Genomic DNA, 26012 nt, shown 5'->3' on the forward strand with positions numbered 1-26012 from the left:
CTCCACGACCCGGAAGCAGTTTGTTTGCAGCGGGACTTCAGCCTGTTGAGCTGCCCGAAGAGTCAAGCCGACAGGCTGTGAGAGGAGGGCCTCCTGCAATGGTAATCCCAGCAATGACTACTGCCTGGAAAGAAGGGGTAGGAAACCCTCTCTTCACCAGTGAATCGGGAGGTGCCTCCGGGGGTATTCGTGGACCTGTAAAACCCGCAGTGATCACTCTTAAGAGCCTATGGGATGCCATCCAGGGCATGAACAACAACCTACTCCAGGTAATTGATGTTATGAAAGAGGATATATTCTCTCTTAAAGCTTCCCAGACTCTTACCGCTTCCCAAGCTCAGAAAAATGAAGAACAAATTGGGACAATGAACGGTGAAATTAAATCTCTCCATAATTTAACAAGTATAATGCTTAAGGATAAGGAGACTCTGGTTAAAAAAGTGGAATACTTAGACAACCAAGCAAGAAGGAATAACCTTAGACTTCTTAATTTTCCTAAAATATCTTTAATTCCTCCAGTGGATATGTTTAAGAGATATTTGGAAGAAGTTTTAAATATTCCTAAGGACGCTCTACCACCGGTTGTCAAGGCGCAGTATATTTTTGGAGCTAAATCTGTTTTACCAGAATCACCACCTGACTTAAATATATCTGCTTTTTTGGAGAACTCTTTAGAGATGGTGATACAAAGATTGACTCTTATAGTTTCCTTTGCTTTCGAAGTGGATAGAAATAATATTTTCCGTTTGTATTTTAAACATATGCAAGCCAAATTTTGGGGGGATAAAATTCAAATTTATCCAGACCTCAACAGGGACACTCAGAAGAGACATCGTGAGTTTCTAATCTTAAAGACAAGGGTTATTGCCCTAGGCGGTTTGTATATACTGAAGTACCCCTGTAGATGCTTGGTTACACTTGAAAGTGTTAGCTATGTTTTTCTAGACCCTCAAAAAATGGCTGTATTTATAAAAGCCAAGGAAGAGGGGAAGGTTCAAACCTGAATGACTACATAGGAAATGATACTGTTTGTGCCTTCTAGTGTGTGGATAACGCTCTCCACCTTGATTGATTGAATTTATTTCCTATCTTTTTGCTGATATCCTGTTTTCCCAACTATGGTGGTCAATATGTATATGATTTAATTTCCCTTTCTTATTATTTTTCCATGTTATATGTTATATATAGGAAAAAAGAAAGATATGATGCTTCTGTTTAATTTAATCTTAAACCTTGCATTTATAGTGATATGAATGTATTATTTTCAAAAGTTATAAATAAAAAAAAAAAACTTGGTCATTGCTAGACAAATATGCAAGTTTAACGGGCTAATAACTGCTTGTTTTACTTGTTTAAGTTATAAATTACATGTTTACATATGCTGTCTGGTATAGTCAATGTTAACCCACTGTCATTTGTTTTTTCTTTTGTTTTCTTATGTTCGCATTTTCTAATTCAAAATTATAAATAAAGATATTTTTTTTAAAAAGCCAATTATTGGAACTAAATGGCTTGTTATTCTATTAAATTGGACGTGCAAATCAGGGCCACGCCTAAATTTGCACTTGTAATTTTCAGCAACCTTTACAGAATCAGGGGGATTATGTGCAGGTACTTTCTCTGTCCCTAGTGGGTTCACAAATTTTTTTTTGGTGTGCCTGCTGAAAATGTTTGCGGGTATATTTACCTGTGAATGTAAAACAGCCTCACAATATGGCCCTTTTAAATCTGGGCTTTGGGGTCCTTTTATTAAGCTGTGGTTAGCACCAATGCATGCTTACTGTAGTTAAAATGCCTTACGCATGCTCAGGCATCTGGCAATAATTTTGGCATCAGCTCACACTTCCTATGCACTAAAAAAATAAGTTTCGTGCTTGCAGGAGTCAAGTTCTAAAAAATATGTGCCAATTCCTTGTCAGATACTGTCTCAGGGAGGTCGATCAACTGCAAATTACTGCGTCGAGATCGATTTTCTAAATCATCAACTTTAGACTCCAGGGCCATCATCTTTTTCAGTTAAGTAGATGTACGGTAGGACTGAAACAGTGGATGGATGAGAAAGGTTAGTGTTAAATATGGCAAAAAACAGAGGTAATGAGTGTGGGAAGGGAAGAACTGAAAGAGTGGCCTGAGACTGTTTGCTTGGGAGACATGAGTGTTTTGCTTAAGAAAGAGAAGAAACTGTTGGGGGTGATGTTGGATCACAGGCTTACAATTAAATCCCAGGTTGCTAATGTTATTCAGACAGCCTTCAGACAACTACATATGGTTTTTAGATTAAAATTTCTGCTTACTTTGTACGATTACTGTTGTGTGGTTCAAAGTATCATTTTGATGCGACTGGACTACTGCAATGCCTTATTTATTTATTATTACATTTGTACCCCGCGCTTTCCCACTTAAAGCAGGTTCAATGCGGCTTACATAGTAATAGGGATTATATAGTATTGATAAAGAAAATATAAGTATAGCAGAAAAATAAGAGAGAGAGGTAGATAGAGAAAGGTAAGGGTGAAGGGAGTAGGAGAGGTATGAGCAAGGGGTTAGGTGGGCATAGGAGGAGGGGTAATGGAGGCGGGAGGAGGATGAGCAAGGGGTAGGTGGGCATAGGAGGAGGGTAGAGGAGGCGGGAGGGGGATGGGTAAGGGGTAGGTGGGCATAGGAGGAGGGTAGAGGAGGCGGGAGGGGGATGGGCAAGGGGTAGGTGAGCATGGAAGGAGGGGTACTGGAGGCGGGAGGGGGATGGGACACCGGAATAGGTATAGGTAAAATATGGTGGTAGGTGTAATCTGTAACATTGTCGTTGTCTTCTGGATACGTGTTGGGTAGATGGTTTCATAAGATTAGTTTGGGTTATTTGGGTAGGTTTGTACGTTGGTATGACTAATTCAGGAGTTAAGGCATTGAAGATAGTTCAGAATGTTGCTGTGAAAACAACTGTGGGTTTATCTAGATTTTCACATGAGATACTGGGTCTTAAGCAACTACACTGACTTCCAGTAGCAGAAAGGATTCACTTTAAGGTGCTGACAATTGTTCATCAGGCATTGTTTGCTTCTGCTCAGTTTTACCTGAAGTAAGCACTGCTGAAGTTCTAAACCAGACATAATGTTAAGATCAGAATCTTCTATGCGTATTTCTGTTGATGCAATAATGCAATTGAGCTATGCTGATACAAGAGTTCGGCTTTTGTGTCAGCTGGAATCTCGTTGTGGAATGAACTACCTGGCCAGCTTCGTCGATGCTCTCACCTTAAGCAATTTAAAAAGCTTTTGAAAACAAAACTGTTTGTTTCTGTGTTTTGGTAATTATACATGAGTATGCTGTTTGAAGTTGAGTAATGTTTTTGCATTGTGGTCAATTATGAATGTTTTTATGGAAACCACCTAGTTATAGGTGGTATATAAGCAATTCTCCTCTCTTCCCTGCCCTCCCCTCCCCTCCATCAATGTCCAGCAACTCTCCATTCTCTCCTGCTCTCTCCTCCATCCATCCATATCCAGCAAATTTCCTCTCTCCCCTGCCCCCACCATTCATCCATCCATGTCCAGCAATTCTCCTCTCTCCCCTGCCCTCACCTCCCCTCCATCCATCCATGTCCAGCAATTCTCCTCTCTCCCCTGCCCTCACCTCCCCTCCATCTATCCATGTCCAGCAATTCTCCTCTCTCCCCTGCCCTCCCCTCCTCTCCAGCGATCTCTTCTCTCCCCCTGCCCTCCTCTCCATGTCCAGCGATCTCTTCTCTCCTCCCTGCCCTCCCCTCCCATCCATGTCCAGCGATTCTCCCTGCCCTCCCTCAGCTCCCCAACAGCCCTCCTCTTTGTTCCTTCCTGCCCCCCCTCACGCTTTTAACCCTTCGCAGCGACAGCAGTGAAGAAGACAACACAGCGGGCTCGCCTCCAGCTTCTCCCTTCCCTCACACAGTGTCCCGCCTTCTGTGATGATGTATTTCCACGAGGGCGGGACACTGTGTGAGGGAAGGGAGAAGCTGGAGGCGAGCCTGCTGTGTTGTCTTCTTCACTGCCGTCGCTGTGACTGAAAGTAAAAGGGTTAAACGCGCGGGGGGGGGGAGGAAGAAACGGAGAGGAGGGCTGTCGGTCGGGGAGCTGAGGGCGGGAAGGAGGGGCTGTCCGAGAGCTGCCTGCTGCCTTGTGCCGCGTTGGCCCTGCGTTTGGGGGGGCAATGCCCCCCCCCCAAGCTACGCCCATAGTGACCTGATATTTTTGCATACACAAGGCATTAGAGAGCTATTCACCAACCCACTGTAACCCATGAGGTGGTAAAATTCTTTTCAGTGGGAGCGTCTTCACGTAAAACATTAATGTAGGTTAGCGTGGGTTAGTGACAATCAATGATTCCTGGACCTGTCCCGGGGGAACCTGTCAGTCAGGTTTTCAGGATATTCACAATGGTCATCAAATAAGACTAAATGAGTATCATTCCTCCATACTTTATATTGAGGGTGCCAGACTGTGAAATACTCTCCCATTTGAACTGCGTAAAATCACTTCAATAATTCAGTTTCGGAAACAACTGAAAGAATAATTTTTTTTTTCAGGCCTTTACTGCTGCTTAAAGTTACTGCTGTGGACGCTTCTGCTTTGTGTATTTCTAATAATGATAACAAAGCAAACAAAGTATTTTTAAGACATTTATTTTATTGTTTATAGTTTTATTATGGATGTTTTATTGTAGATCACCTAGAATTGTAGGATGGAGAGAGTTATACGTTTTTAAATAAATGCCTCAAATGCATGTTCTGACGATAGACCCTGCAGCCTGTTTGTAAATGCTGCCTCTGATTTGTTATAATCTGCTACCTATTAGTGTTTCCTAATTCTGATGCAGTCTGAAGCCATAATCAACCATTCTCTACTAACCCGCCCCACCTCACTCATGATTTTAAAAATCTAAACCGATGCTGGGCGCTAGATCGCCATGACAACTAGAAACTCCCCATGGCACCCAGGATTTTTCGGCCTGTTTTTCTACTCTCTCTTCTATACCATTTAGCTGTATGTCAGTTTGAGCCATAGAATGCACAGGAGAAGGAAGCTCTTGTTCTGGTGGAAGAAGCAGAGGTTTTCTGAGATCTGTTTAGCTGCTGGAGGATGTGGCAACAGTGGTTAGCGTATCTGGGTTTAAAAAAGGTTTGGACAAATTCCCGGAGGACATGGGGGAAGCCACTGCTTGCCCTGGGATTGATAGCATGGAATGTTGCTACTAATTGGGTTTCAGTCAGGTGCTTGTAATCTGAATTGGCCACTGCTGGAAGCAGGATACTAGGCTAGATGAGCCATTGGTCTGACCCAGTATGGCTATTCTTATGTTCTTATCTTCTTATGTTCAACAGCTTCTACTATCTTGCACTGGATGTCTGGCTCACCAGTCTATAATTACTCAGATCAACTTTAGAGCATTAAAATGTCTCCTTTCCAGTTCTCAAGTACAAATGTAGGAGTGGACCACCGGATACTACTCGAATACTATGCATACTACTGACCACCAGAACAATCTCATGTTTTGTGCCTACTGATGGACTTATACTTATGTACTCTACCTCTGTTTTTGGCCTTTTAGCCATACTTTATTAATGCACTGAACCTTTGTGCCTTACCCAGTTTTATTGTTTACTAATGTAAGACAGAATGCAGGGCTATTAGACACATAGCTTGTAACTGTAACTGTAGTAGCAAGGCCTATACGAGATCAGCTTGCACGTAGGAGCCACATGAATAGGTGGCCTTGGAGGGTGCTAACACCCCCGCCCTGCATCTCTGAGCCGATGAATCTTATCTCCTGAGCTAGAAAGGAGCATTGTGTGTGTGGAATAAGCTGCTAAGTTTCGTTTCTTTTGCCAGTATCTTTTCAGTATTATGACGTGTGTATGTACTGAGAACTACAAATATGCACTGTGAGAACTACAACTGTTTACTGCGCATGCCAAATGTGATGTATCAGGTGCCTAGTGCGCAGGCCCCGTAGGGAAGTATAAATGTGAGTGTCAGATGATTTCTGACACACAGTATTCTGAGATTGTACTCGGTGCTGTGTGAATTGCTAGCAATAAAAGCTGTTTTGTTTTGGAACCAATTTGTCTTTCGTCTCCTGATTTTCGGACCCGTTACATTGGCGACCCAGATGGGACAGGAGTAGAAAGGGAAATCGGATTATATTCTTTCCCCTCCCCACTGCAGGCGGATCGGTTCACCGACTCCCCCGGCCGGGAAGGTGGTCAGTGGCCACCGCTGACTTCAGCGTCCACCTCACGGCGGGAGGGCCGATCAATTCCGGCCGGCTGCAAGTGGGACTGTGTGGCTCCGACAAAACAGCTTTCTCATTTTTTTCCCCCTTTTTTCTCTCCGGAGAGACGCGTACGACGGCGCGGCCTGCTGGGACAACGGACAGGCGAGTATACTCAACGTAGTGACCGGCTCGGTAAAGGGCCGAAGAAGAGGATTGATCACCCTCTTAGCCAGTGAATAATACGGACTAGGTCCCGGAACCTCACTAGGCTTGGGCGAAGAAACCGTACGGGAGGGTTTCTTGTAGTGTGTGAAAGTTGTGAGATTGGGCCTGCAGTTCCAGGCTGGGCGACCACGCCCTGGTCAGGCCAAGTGTTGACCCTTCTGTGTCCGGTGGAACGAGACCCCTTACTCCTCCACCACCCCTCTCCCCTTCGTCTGTCTCCTATCCTTTGGCACTCAGGTTAGGATGGGCGGGGGTGGTTCCACACCGTTAGATCTAATGACTGAACACTTTAGCGAAGTGTTTGACCAAGATAAATGCAGTAGGGCCGGGATGATACAGCGATGTCAATTTATGTGGCCCGGGTTAGGAATTGCTGAATGGCCCCCAGAAGGGTCATTTGAGTACGAAAAGGTGGCGGCGGTCATGAATATTGTTATAGTTGGGGGAAACCCCGGTTGCCCAGAGGACATCCCCTACATTGAGGCGTGGTTAAGCGTTGTCCGAGACCCGCCCGACTGGGCCCAACATAAGGTAGAGAAGGCCGCTCTTATGGTGATAAAACAGAGGAAGGGGCGGGGAGCCAAACGAACCCCGGCCTTCGCTCTCCAAACCCCGCAGCCGCTGCCGTTCCGAAGCCCAGGGGAACCGCCCCTACAACGCCCACCGCCCCTGCCGTTGACGCCCCAGCCACAGAGGCTACGCCCCGTGCTACCGCCAAGAAGGCCACGCCCCGTGCTACCAGTGTGCCTTCCAAACCTAGACCACCCATGAAAGGCCGAGGGAAAGTTCAGGGCCCGCCCGAAAAGGTACCCCCAAAGGCCCCAATTCTTGCTACCACGGAAGCCTACGAGGAGGATGTGGCGCCCCCTCCATACGTCCCCCTATACCCCGACCTCGCGGACTCGTCGGATGGCCCGGACGACGCTGAGGCCTCCGAGTCCGAGTCGGACACTGGAGACGCTATAATCCCGGACCCCACAACTTACAGGAAGAGTCGCCGAGTAGTAAAGGCCGTTACCCGATACCCCCAGTCGAGTCCGAGAAGTACACTTCCGGCTCCCCGGAGGACTGAAGTGACTAACCTATACCCGGTCCGGCAGTCTATGACCTACACCCCTAACCCAGTGGCCGATGCCCAGCCCATTCAGTCGACCGTCTACAGCCACGTTCCCTTCTCCAGCGCTGACCTATATAACTGGAAGCTGCACGGACCTTCTTATGATCAGAAACCCGAACAACTGATAGAATTGGTAGAAGGCATCATTTACAGTTATAATCCCACGTGGGCTGACCTCAGGCAGTTGAGCGCCCACATCCTGACCACCGAAGAACGCCGCCTCCTACAGCAAAATATGGAACAAGCGATCCGAGACGCCAACCCGGGAAATGCTAACGTACAGGCCATCGTAGACACAGAAGCCCCTACCGCGGTCCCTGCATGGGACTACCGGACCGAGGAGGGACAGGCCGTCATTCGCCGGTACCAACAGGCATACCTGGCGGCCCTTAAAAAGGGAAAGCAGAAAATTACCAATATGGGAAAAATTCACAATGTAGTCCAACAGAAGAATGAAAGTCCGGGGGATTTCCTCGAGCGCCTTATGGACGCATTCAGGAGACATAGTCCGATAAACCCCGAGGACCCAAAAAACGTCCCCACAGTGGTTATGAGTTTTGTTAGCCAGTCAGCACCCGACATACGGAGAAAACTCCAGAGAACTGAAGGATTTGAAGGGATGGGCATCAGCCAACTGAAGGCCATAGCTGATCGCGTGTTCGGATACCGAGACCAAGAAGAGAAGGCCGAAGCCCGGAAGGAGTCGGCCAGGCGGATGCGCGAGAATGCGGATGTGTTGGCCACGGTGCTGGAAGAACGTTTGGGGTCCAGGCCACGGGGCAGAGGCAGAGGCCGAGGGGGAAGAGGAACACGGTCCCCCATAGGACGCAACCAATGCGCAAACTGTCGGGAGGAAGGGCACTGGTGGGCGGACTGCCCGGAGAAACCGCGGGACCAGAAGAGAGAGGGGGAAGACACCGACCGCCCAAGGGGCCCCAGACAAGGACAACGAGGACGGGGCCGCGGCCGGGAACGGACCGAACAGCAGGAATGGCAGATGGCTCTGGACGCCACCCGGGACCATACGGCATGAAGGGACCGGGAGGGCAGAGTCCCCACTGACCCTCTGGTGGAGATCCGTGTGGGGACGCAATTGATGAAGGCCCTCCTAGACACGGGGGCCCAACGTTCCGTCATCACCACTGCCATCGCCCCGGCCACAAGAGAAACCATACCAATTATCGGTGCCTCTGGAAAATCGCTCACAGCCCCCCTCCTCAGGGAACGCCAAGTCCAGATCGGTGGAACGATGGTGTCTCACCAGTTCATCCATATCCCCGAGTGCCCCGTCCCCCTGATTGGCCGTGACCTACTGTGTAAACTCCAAGCCACCCTGAAGTTTAAACCAACGGGCGAAGTGGAAGCCCATTTTGAAGACCAACCGGTGACGCTCCTCTGCCCGGTACGGGAAGAATGGAGACTACATGCCCCCCCTTATTGTAGGCCCAGACGACGGCCGCTATTACCAGGATACCCCTTTCGCACAACAGAGGAGGAACCTAATGGCGGAGGTGCCCAACGTATGGGCAGAAGTGAACCCTGGTGGACTAGCCGTCAACGCCATTCCCATCTGGATCGAACTCAAACCAAATGCCCAAGTTGTCAACCAAGGACAATATCACATCCCTTATGCAGCCCGGCATAGCATGCAAACACACCTAAAGAAACTCCTTCAGCAAGGGGTCCTTAGACCTGTCAGATCTGCTTGGAACACCCCATTATTGCCCGTGAAGAAGCCAGGAACATCGGAGTATAGGCCCGTCCAAGACTTGAGGAAGGTCAACAACCAGGTAGCCGACATAGTTGCCCTCGTACCGAACCCTTATTCCATTCTCGCCCAAGTGCCAGCCCAGACCAAGTGGTACAGTGTCATTGATCTGAAGGACGCCTTCTTCTCCATCCCCCTTGCTGCCGACAGCCAGAAGTTGTTTGCCTTCACGTGGGAAGACTTACAGACTGGAAATAAACAGCAACTCACATGGACCCGGCTGCCCCAGGGGTTCAAGAACTCACCTACCCTCTTCGGTGACCAACTCGCTCAGGACCTGAAGACGTATCAGGACGAGCATAGGCCGGTCGTCCAATACGTGGATGACCTGTTGCTGGCCCGTGAAACGTTCACCGAATGTGCCGAAGCTACCCTCTACCTCTTGAAAACCCTGGAAGCCCAGGGGTACCGGGCCAGTCGCAAGAAGGCCCAGATATGCGAGATCGAAGTCGAGTATCTGGGATTTCGCCTCCGAGAAGGAACCCGGAGGCTCGGTACCCCCCGAACCCAAGCCATCCGCAACCAACCCACTCCTGCAAATAAGAAGGAATTACGGGCACTCCTCGGAGCCGCTGGATATTGCCGCATTTGGATCATCAACTTTGCCATCCTGACCCACAGTTTGTATGCCAAACTGAAAGGACCTGAACTCGAGGGCCAAAATCTCCGGTGGGAGAAACACGAACTGAAAGCCCTTCAGGACCTTAAGGATGCCCTTGTGGCCCCACCAGCGCTCGGACTGCCAGACGTGACTAAGCCGTTCCACTTGTTCATCGACGAAAAGAAGGGATTGGCACTTGGAGTCCTCACCCAACTGGTCGGCACCTGGCAACGCCCTGTAGCATACCTCTCCAAGAGCATGGACAATGTGGCACGAGGATGGCCGGGCTGCCTCCGAAGCATTGCGGCTGCCTGTTTGCTGATACACGAGGCAAATAAACTCACCTTTGGCCAAACACTCTTTGTGACGACGCCTCACACCATCCGCGGCCTACTCGAGAGCCACGGACCCAGATGGATGACTAACTCCCGATTGGTTAAATACCAAGCCCTCCTGTGCGAAAATCCGGAGGTGCGGATCCTGGACACGACCAACCTCAATCCTGCCACCCTACTTCCGGCCCCCGAACCACCACTCCACGACTGTGAAGAGGTAATGGCCACTGTGCACTCGAGCAGACCTGACCTGAAGGACCAACCCTGGCAAGGGGGCATCACCCTTTTTACCGATGGAAGCAGCCAGGTGATAGAGGGAATTCGAAGGGCAGGCTATGCGGTGGTGTCTGAGGACCATGTGATCGAAGCTATGGCTCTGACACCCGGAACATCAGCCCAGAAAGCGGAGCTGATCGCCCTCACCCGAGCCCTCCTGTGGGCTGAAGGAAAAGTTGTTAACATTTACACCGACTCCAAATACGCTTTCCTCACCCTCCAGGTGCACGGAGCCTTGTACAAGGAGAGGGGATTTCTGACAGCTGAGGGGAAAGGACTTGCAAATGCCGCTGAGATCTGCCAGTTACTCGAGTCAGTATGGAAACCGAAGAAGGTGGCTGTGATGCACTGCAGGGCCCACACCGGGAGAACGGACCCTATCGCCCGGGGAAATCAGCGGGCAGACGACGCTGCAAAAAGAGCAAGTCAACTCCCTTACCCTTCTTGTTCTTCTGACCCTGTACTCGTCGTTCACCTCCCCACCGAGATCCCTATCTATGCCCCACAAGAGACGGAGTGGGCCCGGCAAGAGGGCCTGGAGTCACGCAATGGCTGGTGGATGCTACAAGACGGACGCATATGGATACCCGAAGCCCTGGCGTGGACTGTGGCCAAGGAGGCCCACGACCGTACACACCTGGGCAAGGAAGCTCTGGGACGCCTACTCGAGAAGACCTACTACATCAACAAACTGTCCCTGTGGACCAAAAATGCTTCCAGCCGATGCGTAACTTGTGCTCGGAACAACCCCAGAACGGGGCCCGGTCCTATGCCAGGACATGTTCTCCGGGGAACTAGCCCATTCCACGTTTGCCAGATTGACTTCACGCATATGCCCCCGGCCCGGGGCTACAAAGCCATCCTCGTCGCTGTGTGTACCTACACTGGATGGATTGAAGCTCAGCCCACCAGAACGGAAATGGCGAAGGAAGTCACCTCCTTATTGATCCATCACATCCTGCCAAGATACGGCCTCCCCAAGCAGATAAACTCTGACAACGGCCCTGCATTCGCCAGCGAAGTTACACAACAGCTCAGTACGAGACTGGGCCTCGACTGGAAGTTGCATTGTGCCTGGAGGCCCCAGAGCAGTGGTATAGTGGAGAGGGCTAACCGATCCCTGAAGAACCAGCTGGCCAAGCTATGCCAGGAAGCTAAAGCCAAATGGCCCGACCTGCTTCCGCTGGCCTTGCTACATCTTAGGTGTACCCCCAAGGCTACTGGCCTTACTCCTTACGAGATGATGTACGCTAGGCCACCACCACTACCCTCTTTTCCCGACTCCTTGCAGATACAGGGCGAGAGTTCCTTAGTGAGACAGATGAAGGCATTACGCGAGGTAGTGCAGGACATCCAACAATACACTGAGAGTGTAGGTCCCTTAGTCCTTACTAGTCCTACACACCAGTTTAGGGTGGGGGATGAAGTCTGGGTAAAGGAGTGGGATGAATCAGACTGTCTGAAACCCAAATGGAAAGGGCCCTCCCTTGTTCTCCTTGTTGGATTATTTGTAGTAAATAATTAGCAGATTTTAGTACACACAGCTTCAGCTTTAGAAATGTTAATTTCTTTCTTCATCTCTCTCTCATTCACCCCTGAATAATTCACTGCTGAGTCACTTTAAAGTTGAAGTAACAAAACATCTGTTTACTCACAGTTTGCAGTTAGATTATAATCAGACAGGCTTATATATACATATTACTATACATTTGTATTATCAGCTCCTTCCATGTGCTTAGATGGTAATGGATGCTCACACCACCATAGATCCTCTCAGGTTAGGAGAGATCATGAGCTCCATGTGCTCCATGTGCTGCATGTGCTGCATCTGCTGTGTCTATCCCCCACAGGAAGTTGCATAGCTGTGTGACCTCTCTAAGTAATTCACATCAGAGGTCACAGAGTAATCACAGAGAAATAATAGGTGACAGTCAATGCATGTAAAATACAATTACATTCCAACAAACCCCTTCTCATGCATAACTGTCATGCAATTATTTATTCATACAAAGTCCAAGCTTTATACGCAGATTCACAAAATGTTCTCTGGGTAACGGTTTGGTCATGATGTCAGCTGTCATCTCACTGGTGTGACAATAGTGTAGACTGATGACCCCTTCTTTCGCCAACTCTCGCACGTTGTGGTATTTCGTTGCGATGTGCTTGGTGCGTGACTGAACCTTGTCATTCTGTGACAGTCGGATGCAGCTCTGATTATCTTCCATTATCTGGATTGGTCTCTTTTCAGCTATTCCAAAATCCAGCAAAAGTTTTTCAATCCACATCAGTTCTCTGCACGCTTCCGATACGGCCACGTATTCAGCTTCTGTAGAAGACAGACTCACAATACTTTGTTTATGACTGGCCCATGAAATTTGTACATTTCCATACATAAACACATATCCACTTGTGGATTTATAATCAGAATGATCCCCTGCCCAATCTGAATCACAGTAACATATTAGTTTTGGATTACTATTGGCTGAAATCTTTAATTTACAATCAATGGTACCCTTTAAATACCTTACCATCCTTTTAACTGCAGTCCAATCTGATTTGGTAGGTGAGCTGACCCTTCTGCTCAAAATTCCTACTGCATTTGCTATATCAGCCCTGTATGTGGTAGCTAGATATAAAAGCTTACCTATGGCTGATCTATATTGGATGTTATCTGGTAAAGGTTCTCTTACTGTTTCATCCTTCAGAAAATCAGTGATCATGGGAGTGCTTACAACTTGGGCATCTTGCATACCTAAACTTTCAATAAGCTCATTTATTTTCTGCTTCTGGCTTAGAAGATAAGAACCATCATTTTGTTTCTCAATTTCTATACCAAGATAGTATGACACATTTCCAAGTTCTTTTATCTCAACATTGTGGTTTAAACACTTTACAATGTCCTTGTACTCTTGCTCACTTTTGCTTGCAATGAGCAGATCATCAACAAAAGCTAAAATGTATGCATATTGTCCATTTGTGCACCTAGTGTACAAACATTTATCTGCTTCACCTTGCTTAAATCCTAAATTTGTCAATATTTCATGCAATTTTTCATTCCAACATTTGCACTTTGCTTTAATCCATAAAGACCTTTGTTTAATTTACACACTAGCTGTCTTTGTTTTGTATTTATGAAACCTGTTGGTTGTTCCATGTACAAGTCTTCAGTTATATCTCCGTGAAGAAATGCTGTTTTCACATCAATGTGGTTGACTTGCATGCCTTTTGAGACTGCAATGCTCAGAAGTGTTCTGATTGTCGTGTGTTTCACTACAGGTGCAAACACTTCATCAAAATCTTCTCCATATTTTTGAAGATATCCCTTTGCAACTAATCTGGCTTTATACCTTTCCACTTTTCCTTGTGCATTCCTTTTTAACTTGAATACCCATTTGCATCCTATAGCTTTCTTGCCAGGAGGTAATTTTGTAAGAATCCAAGTATTATTTTTATCCAATGCATCAATTTCTTCTTGTGCAGCTTTATGCCATTCAGCAGCTTCTTCTGCTGGCATTTTCTCAATCTCATCCCATGTTAAGGGCTCTTGAGCTTCTGCTGACTTTGTTAGGTAAGACAGTCTTGGGGGTGGAACACCTTTGTTTTCCCTGGATGAGCGTCTGACAACAGGTTGGTCTGACCTTTCCGCATCCTCAAAATCTGAGAGTCCTTCTCCAATTGATTCCCCTTCTCCAACTGTACTGTCTTCTTCAATGATCCTTTCTGTGTCTGCTTCCTCTGCCTGTTCCTCGTTAGATACAGATGAGTTGCTTTCAGACATCTGCCTTGGTATGGCATTTATATACACTGGCATGTCTATTATGGTTCTAGTTTCATATTCTGGATGATAAGGCTCATCTGGGATAATCCAGCCTTTATCAACCCTTTTGTTTTCATCAAAATATGTAACATGTCTTATGCCAACAATGCCAGTTTTCAGATTCAAAATTCTATATCCTTTGTGTCCTGGAGCATAGCCAACTAAAATGCCCCTTTCTGTTGTGGAATCCAGCTTATGCCTTCTTTGCTTTGGTACATGAGCATATGCTGTACTTCCAAATGTTCTTATATGTGACAGGTTTGGCTTCCTACCATGCCATGTCTCATGTGGTGTGCGCTCAGCGCCTTTAGTTGGCATTCTATTTTGTAGGTACACTGCTGTGAGAATGGCTTCTCCCCATAGTCTTTTAGGGAGATTGCTATCTGACAGCATACACCTGGTCATTTCCACAAGTGACCTAAATTTTCTCTCTGCAACAGAATTTTGCTCTGGTGTATAAGCTACTGTTGTGATATGTTGAATGCCTTCTTGTTCTAGAAATGTGCGCATGCTTTGTGAAGTGAACTCACCACCATTGTCGGTCTGAAGAACCTTTGGTTTTCTTTCAAATTTATTGCTCACCATGGCTACGTATTTCTTCAGCATGTCTGTGACTTGACTTTTCTCTTTCAGCAAATAGGCCACACAATATCTAGAGAAATCATCCAAGAATATTAGCACAAATCTGTTATTTCCCAATGATGGGATATTAAACGGTCCACATAAGTCACTGTGTATTAAGTCCAGCACTTTATTACTCCTATTTCCTGTGTATGCAGGAAATGAGGGTCTCACACCTTTTTGAGTAACACAGTCTATGCATTTCTCCATTTTACCAGCATCCTTCCTTACTTGCGCCATATGTGAGGCTTCACCTGAAATGCTCAGTTTATAAACATCATTATGCATAAAAGCTTCAGCATACACTTCATCATTTTTAGAGATTGTGCACTTACTGTTTTCAAAATGAATCGCAAATCCCTTCTTATCTAATGTAGATACACTAAGCATATTGCAAACTGCTTGGGGAATATACAAGACATCACTTACAGGAATTTCTTTAACTTCATTAGACACTTTGCATTTTAAGAATCCAATACCTTTTGCTTGGATCTTAGCAGTCCCTGCGTTTGCAGTTTTAAGAATACCTTCCTCTGGACACATTTCCTGAAAGAAATCTTTACAATTGGTTAAATGGCATGTGCTCCCCGAATCCAAAATCCAAGTACTTTCATTTGAATTATTATTTACCATAGTCAAAGATTTTTCTGCCATTAGAAAGCCCTTGTGTTTATCTTTGTCCTTCATACATTTCCTGGTTTGAAAATTCTTTAGTTCCATTGGCTTAGGTGAGCTAGAGGGAGTGTTTTGTGTTTCCTTACACCATTTAGATACATGTCCCTCCTTTCCACATGAGTAGCAAATCAGCTTGCCCTTGGGTGGAGTTTTCCCATAGCTCCGCCTTCCTCTGTTCTTTGCCAAGAAATTTGTTTCATTTCTCTCTGACTTACTTTGAGAACACATCTCCTCAGAATCATTTATTATGCATTCCTGCCTTAGTTTTGATGTTGCCTGTTCAAAAGATTGCCCTTCAATGGCCTCATTTACAGACCTAAAAACATCAAACTTCTTTGATAGTGAGGTAAAAAGAAATGCTCTTTTCAATGCATCACACATGGGAATTCCAGAAAGTTCTAGCTTTTGAAATGAAGACATAAGATGCATAATGTGATCATTACATTTACTTTTATCCCTTAATTTGGTTTCATTCAACTCTGCCAGCCAAATTGGTTGCTGCTTTGCATATGTAGTTGCATACATAGTTCTCAGTTTATATAAAATGTCCTTTGGTGTATCTTTTCCCTCCACTAATATGGCTTGTTTCTCTGAGAGAGCTTCCAAAAGCATGCACTTCACATAATAGTTTGCATTGTCCCATTCAGCCATATTTTCAGCTGTTCTGTCTTGATCTAAGCATATATTTAATCTTTTTGCTCGAAGGAGACATATGAATCTTAATTCCCATTGCTGATAATTAAATTCAGTTAACGTAGGCACCTTGAGAGAGTAGAAAAATGGTGAATTTCTTCCCTCAGCCATTTTCTTAGCCTTGCCTGCTGTTTGGGGGGAGAGAGAGACAGACTGAATCTTTCTTTTAAAACTTAAGAGAAAAATGTGGCCTTTTTTTCTGCCTGGTAATATTTCTCTTCTTTTTCAATTCCTGAGCCCTGGGCCCATAACCCTTTTGTTGGATTATTTGTAGTAAATAATTAGCAGATTTTAGTACACACAGCTTCAGCTTTAGAAATGTTAATTTCTTTCTTCATCTCTCTCTCATTCACCCCTGAATAATTCACTGCTGAGTCACTTTAAAGTTGAAGTAACAAAACATCTGTTTACTCACAGTTTGCAGTTAGATTATAATCAGACAGGCTTATATATACATATTACTATACATTTGTATTATCAGCTCCTTCCATGTGCTTAGATGGTAATGGATGCTCACACCACCATAGATCCTCTCAGGTTAGGAGAGATCATGAGCTCCATGTGCTCCATGTGCTGCATGTGCTGCATCTGCTGTGTCTATCCCCCACAGGAAGTTGCATAGCTGTGTGACCTCTCTAAGTAATTCACATCAGAGGTCACAGAGTAATCACAGAGAAATAATAGGTGACAGTCAATGCATGTAAAATACAATTACATTCCAACACTCCTAACGACCCCAACCGCTGTTAAAATTGCAGGAAACCCAGTGTGGATACATTGGACCCGACTGAAGCTTGCTGCTCCTACTAGCAGCACCCCGAAGCGTTGGACTGCGCATCAACATCCTAACGCTCCACTGCGGCTGACCCTCAGAAAAACGTGAACCGAAGATCCATGCCTGCCCAGCACCAGGACCTCAGCTTCTGGACCCACTGCGTCTTTGGCTCTGCGTTTATTATAGCCATAATCGTGGGCCTTATCATCTTCTTGCTGCAAAGGCTCGGATACCTCCCACCACATATATGATGATGCTGAGTCTACTACTCCTCCTTTGCTCAGTCCCGAGCTACCACCCCCTGAGCCAGAACTGTACTGAATGTTTGCGCCTGGTGCGCCATCGTATAGAAGGAGGGTACCACCTAGTCACCACCCTCATCCACCAGTCGCAGCCCCCGGACAGCGATTGTCGGCTCCTTCCAACTTGTGCCATCATCACCCCGGCTGGCCTCCAACAGTTCCACAGGTGCCTCCAAGGCAACCTCACCGTCTGTCATAGCCCCACCAAGCCAAGATACTACAATGTCACCCTCAGTGTAGGACTCCCTGCGTATGTGGCCGGGCCCCCGGGGGTTGAAGGGGATGGCATTCTGTATTACGTCAATTCCACTCGCATCCTTGCTGGCGGCGCCCAAACTGTGGCTACACTCACCTTCGACGTTTGCGCCGCCATGGACAAACACCCTTGGTCCCGTAAGTGTGGAAGCCAAAGTTGGCGTGAGGCATATGTGAACGACCACAAGTATGTCTGCCCTTTCAGTCCAGACATGAGATGTTGCTCCCCTTGGGTTTGGCTCCCGTGTGCCGGCGACACTCGAGCCTCGGGCTGGGAACGAGTATGCGCTTACACGGGAGGAGGATATACCGGATGCACCGGCCTGGGCGAATTTCGTCGAGGTTCTGGTAACTATGTGTCCCTAGACTGGCCTATCCGAGGCCACGACATGCCATGGAGAGGAACGTGGGGCCTTGGCATTGACGGAGGAGGAATGGATCCGCTGACGTATATTACCATATATCAAAGCCTTGAAACAAAGCCTCCCACGAACTACCAGACTACTGTCGTTGGGTACCAAGAGGTATTCGATGAAATCGCTCGCGCTGAAGAGGCAGCTACTAAGTTCCCCATCTCCCCAGAAGCTCGGAATATGTTCCTCAACCTGGCCGAAAACATCGCCTTCTCCTTGGGAATTACCAACTGTTTCGTCTGTGGAGGCACCGATATGGGTGAGCAATGGCCTTGGGAAGCGAGGGAGATCCGACAGCAGACATGGGATGCGCTCAACACCACAAACATTACCTTTCCCCAGCGCCCGAAGCCGTACGAATGGGCCCTGAGAACCAACATCATAGGTACTCTCTGCGCTAGTCGAGCGCCATCGAAACGTTATTCTGTACCCGTGGGAGATTCCGCTTGCACGGGGGTCCTTCAGTTTAACGGGAGTCGACATACCTGGTGGCAGACGGACCGCCTGCCTGCCCCGGAGCCCATCTGGACTGAACCCACCTTGAACGCAACGTGGACACATGGAGGGAATGCCTCCCTTAAGTGGGTAGCCCCGGAGGGCTACTACTATATTTGCAGGCGCAGGGCCTATGAACAGCTCCCGGCCCGCTGGTACGGTACCTGTCTCTTGGGCACCGTCCGACCTAGTTTCTTCCTTCTGCCCCTGCGAGTCGGCGAGACGTTGGGCATCCCCCTTTACATGGAAAAGGGACCTGATAACATTGGCAGACGTAAACGGTCCCTCCCGAGCACCAAACCCAAAGTCCAGATAGGAGACTGGAAGGACAACGAGTGGCCGCCAGAACGTATCATTCATTACTATGGACCGGCCACATGGGCTGAAGATGGTACATACGGGTACCGTACTCCTATCTACATGCTGAACCGCATTATCCGCTTGCAGGCAGTGCTCGAGATCCTTACCAATGATTCGGCCTTTGCCCTCAACATTCTAGCCCGACAGAACACTAAGCTTATTACCGCAGTTTACCAAAATCGCTTGGCTCTTGACTACCTCTTGGCCCAGGAAGGCGGGGTGTGTGGCAAGTTTAACCTCAGTAATTGCTGCTTACAGATTGATGACCAAAGCCAAGTCATCAGCGAGATAACTGACCGGATGGTCAAATTGGCCCACGTCCCCGTCCAAACCTGGAACAGCGCTTGGGATTGGACTTCCTCCCTAACCAGCTGGTTGCCGACCTCCGGGAGCCTAAAGGGCCTCCTCGTCATGGGGGGCCTATTTTTGCTGTCCTGCCTATTAATACCTTTGTCTTTTCCTTTAGTTTTCAGGTGTCTCCGCTCCACCATGGAAAGCATCGCTGACCGCCGAGCTGCTGCTCAACTTATGGCTCTCCAGATGTACTCCCCCATTCCCCAGTCTGATGAAGCTGCCGATGAAGCACCTTGTGGCTGACGTGCACTTTTGTCCTCCTGAGTCACTTAATGGGCCAGTACCCTTGTGCCAGCATAAGACCGGATACAAAGGGGGGGGGATTCCACTAGGGGCCCTCCGTCTCAACCCCGGTGAAGTAACCAGCGGCTGCACAAGGGCTTAGGGCTCCTTGTTGCCTCTCTGCTAATGATTCTTCTCTTTCTTTTCCTTTTCAGGGTTCTGGGAGTGATACTCTCCATCAGAATGAATGTTCTAGTATCAAAAGGGGGGAATTGTAGGAGTGGACCACCGGATACTACTCGAATACTATGCATACTACTGACCACCAGAACAATCTCATGTTTTGTGCCTACTGATGGACTTATACTTATGTACTCTACCTCTGTTTTTGGCCTTTTAGCCATACTTTATTAATGCACTGAACCTTTGTGCCTTACCCAGTTTTATTGTTTACTAATGTAAGCCAGAATGCAGGGCTATTAGACACATAGCTTGTAACTGTAACTGTAGTAGCAAGGCCTATACGAGATCAGCTTGCACGTAGGAGCCACATGAATAGGTGGCCTTGGAGGGTGCTAACACCCCCGCCCTGCATCTCTGAGCCGATGAATCTTATCTCCTGAGCTAGAAAGGAGCATTGTGTGTGTGGAATAAGCTGCTAAGTTTCGTTTCTTTTGCCAGTATCTTTTCAGTATTATGACGTGTGTATGTACTGAGAACTACAAATATGCACTGTGAGAACTACAACTGTTTACTGCGCATGCCAAATGTGATGTATCAGGTGCCTAGTGCACAGGCCCCATAGGGAAGTATAAATGTGAGTGTCAGATGATTTCTGACACACAGTATTCTGAGATTGTACTCGGTGCTGTGTGAATTGCTAGCAATAAAAGCTGTTTTGTTTTGGAACCAATTTGTCTTTCGTCTCCTGATTTTCGGACCCGTTACACAAAGGCAGATTTAAACAATAAATTGCAAATTATCAGTAGCAGATCCGTAATTTCATATTCAAGTTACTTGAGAAGTCTGGAATGAATACTACTGGTACTGGTGATTTGCCATCAATATTCTCTAGCACCTCTTCTAGATTCATAGAGGTTGGTTCTAAAATGGGTATCTCCCCAACATCCTATACAATAAAGATTATAGTAAAGAATTCATTTATGTTTCAGCTTATGGCCCAATCCTCCTGGAGTACCCTTTTTTACTTCTTGATCATCTAATGGTCCAACTGACTCCCTTACAGCTTTCTTGTTTGACAAATGTTGTCTTCTCTAGCATTATTAATGTTTAACATCTAACTTGCCAGTTGTTGTGTGTCTTCCTCTTTTCTTCATTTGGTTTTGCTTTTTATTTCAAAGAATGCCTTTCTGGTTTTCATAACCTCTTTCCCAATACTATTAAGCTAGCCTACATAAGTACATAAGTATTGCCATACTGGGACAGACCAAAGGTCCATCAAGCCCAGCATCCTGTTTCCAACAGTGGCCAATCCAGGTCACAAATACCTGGCAAGATCCCAAAAAAGTATAAGACATTTTATGATGCTTATCCCAGAAATAAGCAGTGGATTTTCCACAAATCCATTTTAATAATGGTCTATGGATTTTTCCTTTAGGAAGCGTCCAAACCTTTTTTAAACCCCGCTAAGCTAACCGTTTTTACCACATTCTTTGGCGTTTAATTCCAGTGTTTAATTACACATTGAGTGAAGAAAAATGTTATCCAATTCATTTTAAATTTACTACTCTGTAACTTCATTGCATGCCCCCTAGTCCTAGTATTTTTGGAAAGAGTAAACAGACGCTTCACGTCTACCCGTTCCACTCCACTCATTATTTTATAGACCTGGCATACACTTGCTCTTCTTTCAACCTTTTTATTCTTCCCAATCCAAAAATATTGGAAGGAAGTTAAAATAAAGGGGTTGGTGTCTATCTAGGGGAAAAATAACCCTGAAAATGTAATGGCATAGTGTATGTGTTGGGGGGGGGGGGGGGATTTCTGCAGCATAAAGCTTTACTACCATGAAATTGTCATGTGCTTATCCTCTAGGAAGATCCCATCATTAAAGAACTAGCCACATACAATTTACACTTACTCTGAAAAAGGTATAAACTGTACCCCTAGAAAGATTCTATGTGCAGGCCATATAACAGTAGACTCACACTTTCCATGCACGTACCTTTCATGACCATATGAAGTCATGCAATTATATAAAAGCCCTATTCTACTCCGCGTGCAAAGCAGACTTTACAAATGGAAAATAAAAAAGCTTTACAAAATTTTTCCCTTAGTCTTTAAACTGTACGAGGCTAAATCTAGTAGGCTTGCCCCACCTGTGAGAAAAATTCATCCATGAAGGCTGGGTTGTCAATGGCGATTTCTACCTCTTCCACATCATCTGTATCGTTCGTCTGAAAGAGAGGAGAGTCAATCAGTATCTGAGTGCCAGAGTCATACTCACAGCCTCTGCGCATAACGGGATCCACCACCCTCCATCAGTGCTAGGAGTTTTAAAAAAAAACCTTGGACCTTCAAATTAATTACATTTAGCAAGGACAAACATCTGTTCTGCGACTACTACTACTTACCATTTCTAAAGCACTACTAGACGTACGCAGCGCTGTACACTTGAACATGAAGAGACAGTCCCTGCTTGACAGAGCTTACAATCTAATTAGTACAGACAAACAGGACAAACAAGAGATAAGGGAATATTAAAGTGAGGATGATAAAATAAGGGTTCTGAAAAAGTGAATAAGGGTTAGGAGTTAAAAGCAGCATCAAAAAGGTGGGCTTTTAGCTTAGATTTGAAGACGGCCAGAGATGGAGCTTGGCGTACCGGCTCAGGAAGTCTATTCCAGGATTATGGTGCAGCAAGGTAAAAGGAACGGAGTCTGGAGTTAGCGGTGGAGGAGAAGGGTGCAGATAAGAGAGATTTATCCAGTGAACAGAGTTCCCGGGGAGGAATGTAGGGAGAGAGATGAGAGTGGAGAGGTACTGAGGAGCTGCAGAGTGAATGCACTTATAGGTCAATAAGAGGAGTTTGAACTGTATGCGGAAATGGATAGGAAGCCAGTGAAGTGCGGAAACAGATAGGAAGCCAGTGAAGTGCGGAAACAGATAGGAAGCCAGTGAAAATCTTTGGAGCACACCTCTGGATCAGTAGTGATAACAGCCTAAATATGCACAATTCTGAAGCGAAGGAAGCTACGTGAGCTTCCATCACAATAACAAACTGCATTTCAGTAACACATGCAACCACTTCTGTGGTGGGTGACTCAGTAGCTCTTCTCTGACTCAGGAACCTAATAGATGTTTTCAAAAGGCAGAAGAATTACTATTGAGAAGAGTTGGTCATTGGTATGACCAAGAAAACAAGCAGGCAGGCAACTTACCAAATCCAGCATAGAGTAAAAAAAAAAAAAAAAAGAAGCAAATCGCCCCAGATCTTTCATTAAAAATTCAATTTATTCACCACAAAATAAATAGTCATTAGCCCAACAGGGCCACGTTTCGCCCTCTTGAAAGGCTGCATCAGGGGCTTGAAATACCAACCCAGTGGTGCAATCTAAACAATTCCACCTACTGGACTTGAAACAGCTTCTCTCTTGAAAAGCAGCAGCTACTCTATAAGCTGTGCTTAAAGTTAGGTGCGGTTTATAGAATAGCACTTAAGCCCAGGAAACACGCCTAACTTTAGGTGCAGCTATTTGCACCAACTGAAACATGGTGCACGTGACGTCCCCTTTATCCTATAACTGCGTGTGTTAATTTTGGGAATGCCCTCATTCCGCCCATGATCCATCCATTTTTGTGCCCCCATTTTATACATGCATAAAATCTGGGTGCATAAATTCCAATTAAATCTAATTAGTGCCAATAATTGCTTGTTAAGCCAATTATTGGAGCTAATTAGCTCATTAAATTGCATGTGTAAATTGGGAAACACAACCAAATTTTCGGGCACAATTTTTGACAACTTTTATAGAATTAGAGGTTAATGTGGAGGTTAATGTGGATCATCCTTGCAGTTTTCAAGAGAGAAGCTGTTTTAGCAGTAGGTGGAATTGTTTAGACTGCACCTCTGGGTTGGTATTTCAAGCCCCTGATACAGCCCTTTAAGAGGGCAAAACGCAGCCCTGTCAGGCTAATGACTTTTTATTTTGTGATGAATACATTGAATTTTTTATGAAATATCTGTGGCAATATGCTCCTTGGTATGAGTCAGGATTAAAACTTGTTAACAGAAGATTTGATTTATAGGTGCTGTTAAAACCCCCAAACCATATCTTCCCCTTACCAAGTGCACAACACGAGTTCTGAATTTTCCATGCTAAAAAAAACATAAAAAAAACTTACTACATCGAGAGTTAATATTAACATGAGAAAATCGTGAGCAAGCTGCTATGCTAAAGGACTGCGAATCTCATTACATCAGCTCAAGAGTAGAGAATCAGTAGACATGACTGTGCCAAGAAGAATGACAGAGAGCCAACAGAGAGAAGGCTAGAGAAACTCCCTTAGGGGATGACGGAAAATGTTGTTTAGTCCAAGTGGGTGCCAACATGCCCTATCATCGTTTACGGGTAATTCTATAAAGGCTGCCTAAAGTCAGGCACTGGGATGAGCCGCGTTAACCCCTTAATTCTATAAAAGTTGGCAAAAATTGTGCCCTATTTACACAAGCAAATTAATTGAGTTAATTAGTGCCAATAATTGGGTTTTTAACAAGCAATTATTGGCACTAATTAGATTTGATTGGAATTTTCGCACCTAAATTTTATGCGCGAGTACAAAAAGGGAGCACGAAAATGAGAGAGTCATAGATGGAATGGGCGCATTCCTAATATTAACGTGCACAGTTATAGGATAAGGGAAAGGAAAGGGCAATGGGACTTGATATACCGCCTTTCTGAGGTTTTTGCAAAGGAGGGTTAAGTGACTTGCCCAGAGTCACAAGAAGCTGCAGTGGGAATTGAACTCAGTTCCCCAGGATCAAAGTCCACTGCACTAACCACTAGGCTACCTCTCCACTAGCAACATTCCACGTAGAAGCCTGCCCTTGCAGATCACCAACGCGGCCGCGCAGGCTTCTGTTTCTGTGAGTCTGACGTCCTGCACGTATGTGCAGGACGTCAGACTCACAGAAACAGAAGCCTGCGCGGCCGCGTTGGTGATCTGCAAGGGCAGGCTTCTACATGGAATGTTGCTAATGGAATAGCAACATTCCATGTAGAATCTCAAATAGTAGCAACAGAATCTCAATAGTAGCAACATTCCATGTAGAATCTCAAATAGGGAAAGGGGAATGGGACTTGATATACCGCCTTTCTGAGGTTTTTGCAACTACTTTCAAAGCAGTTTACATATATTCAGGTACCTATTTTGTACCAGGGGCAATGGAGGGTTAAGTGACTTGCCCAGAGTCACAAGGAGCTGCAGTGGGAATCGAACTCAGTTCCCCAGGATCAAAGTCCACTGCACTAACCACTAGGCTACTCCTCCACTGGGGAAGTGCGTCTAATTTAGGCACGCACATTTGAACCACATTTCAGTTGGTGCAAATGACTGCACCTAAAGTTACATGTGATTCTTGGGCGTAAGTTTTATTCTATAAAACACGCCTAACTTTAAGCGTAGCTTATAGAACAACACTTTTTTCAGCACCATATATATATATATATATATATATATATATATATATAATTCACTTCAAAGTGTGGATTCTATAATGGCAATTGCAACAACCACAATAAAATAGAGCTGAAGTCTGCATTTACGCAGACTAATATCGATCAGAGTCGGAGTCAAAGGTTTGGTGAACAGACTCCACAGACCTAACTAACACTTAAAGAAGTCTGTTAGGAGAAATTAAGGAGACCTAGAACTAAAAGCTGAAGATATTTTTTTGAGGCATGTTGACAGCACAGCAGTTGTAAAACCAGGAGTTAGTATTTACAGTACAAGTGATAACATTTTTATAGTTTACACATAAAAGCAAATTTTTATAAACAGACAGTATCCGATGTTAAAATCCACAGTGGGACATAGTTGACGTTTCTAATGTTGCTTTGAAGTTATTAATGCTATGACCTTGTGTGCAATGCACCGAAGAATTATGGTATATCTTTAGTGTATGTTGTCTACTTTTTCATTGTATTGATCATTGTAATAAAGGCATTTAATAAAAAAAAAATCCACAGTGGGTACCTAGAATAAGAGGCGGAACCTAGAGGACTGTGAATGTCAAACCAACCACCCTGAAGCCACTTTACGTAAGATCCCTCACAGGAATAAACAGTGCCCATCCCTCTGAGATAAGTAAACTTCAAGTAGGAGGCACATACAGAAGAGACAGGAAGATAAAGGTTATCTGTGACCAGAGATCCCTTGGTCAACTGCACCAAAGAGGAAAATCCACTTAATCTCTTGATCCAGACCATGTGCCATTTCCTT

At 45.7% G+C, this 26012-nt stretch overlaps 1 protein-coding gene across 2 annotated transcripts in view; it reads right to left on the reverse strand.

The window, feature by feature from the left end:
* The window catches only part of STX3 (syntaxin 3), a 122055-nt gene that overhangs the window by 71563 nt on the left and 24480 nt on the right, over positions 1-26012 (reverse strand). For both annotated transcript variants that reach the window (XM_030222160.1, XM_030222153.1), the window contains exon 2: positions 21890-21967. In XM_030222160.1, the coding sequence (XP_030078020.1) occupies positions 21890-21967 (78 nt within the window). The remainder of the gene's footprint in view (positions 1-21889; positions 21968-26012) is intronic.

This window comes from Microcaecilia unicolor, chromosome 1 (genome assembly GCF_901765095.1).
Source record: "Microcaecilia unicolor chromosome 1, aMicUni1.1, whole genome shotgun sequence".
NCBI classification, from domain to species: Eukaryota; Metazoa; Chordata; class Amphibia; order Gymnophiona; family Siphonopidae; genus Microcaecilia; species Microcaecilia unicolor.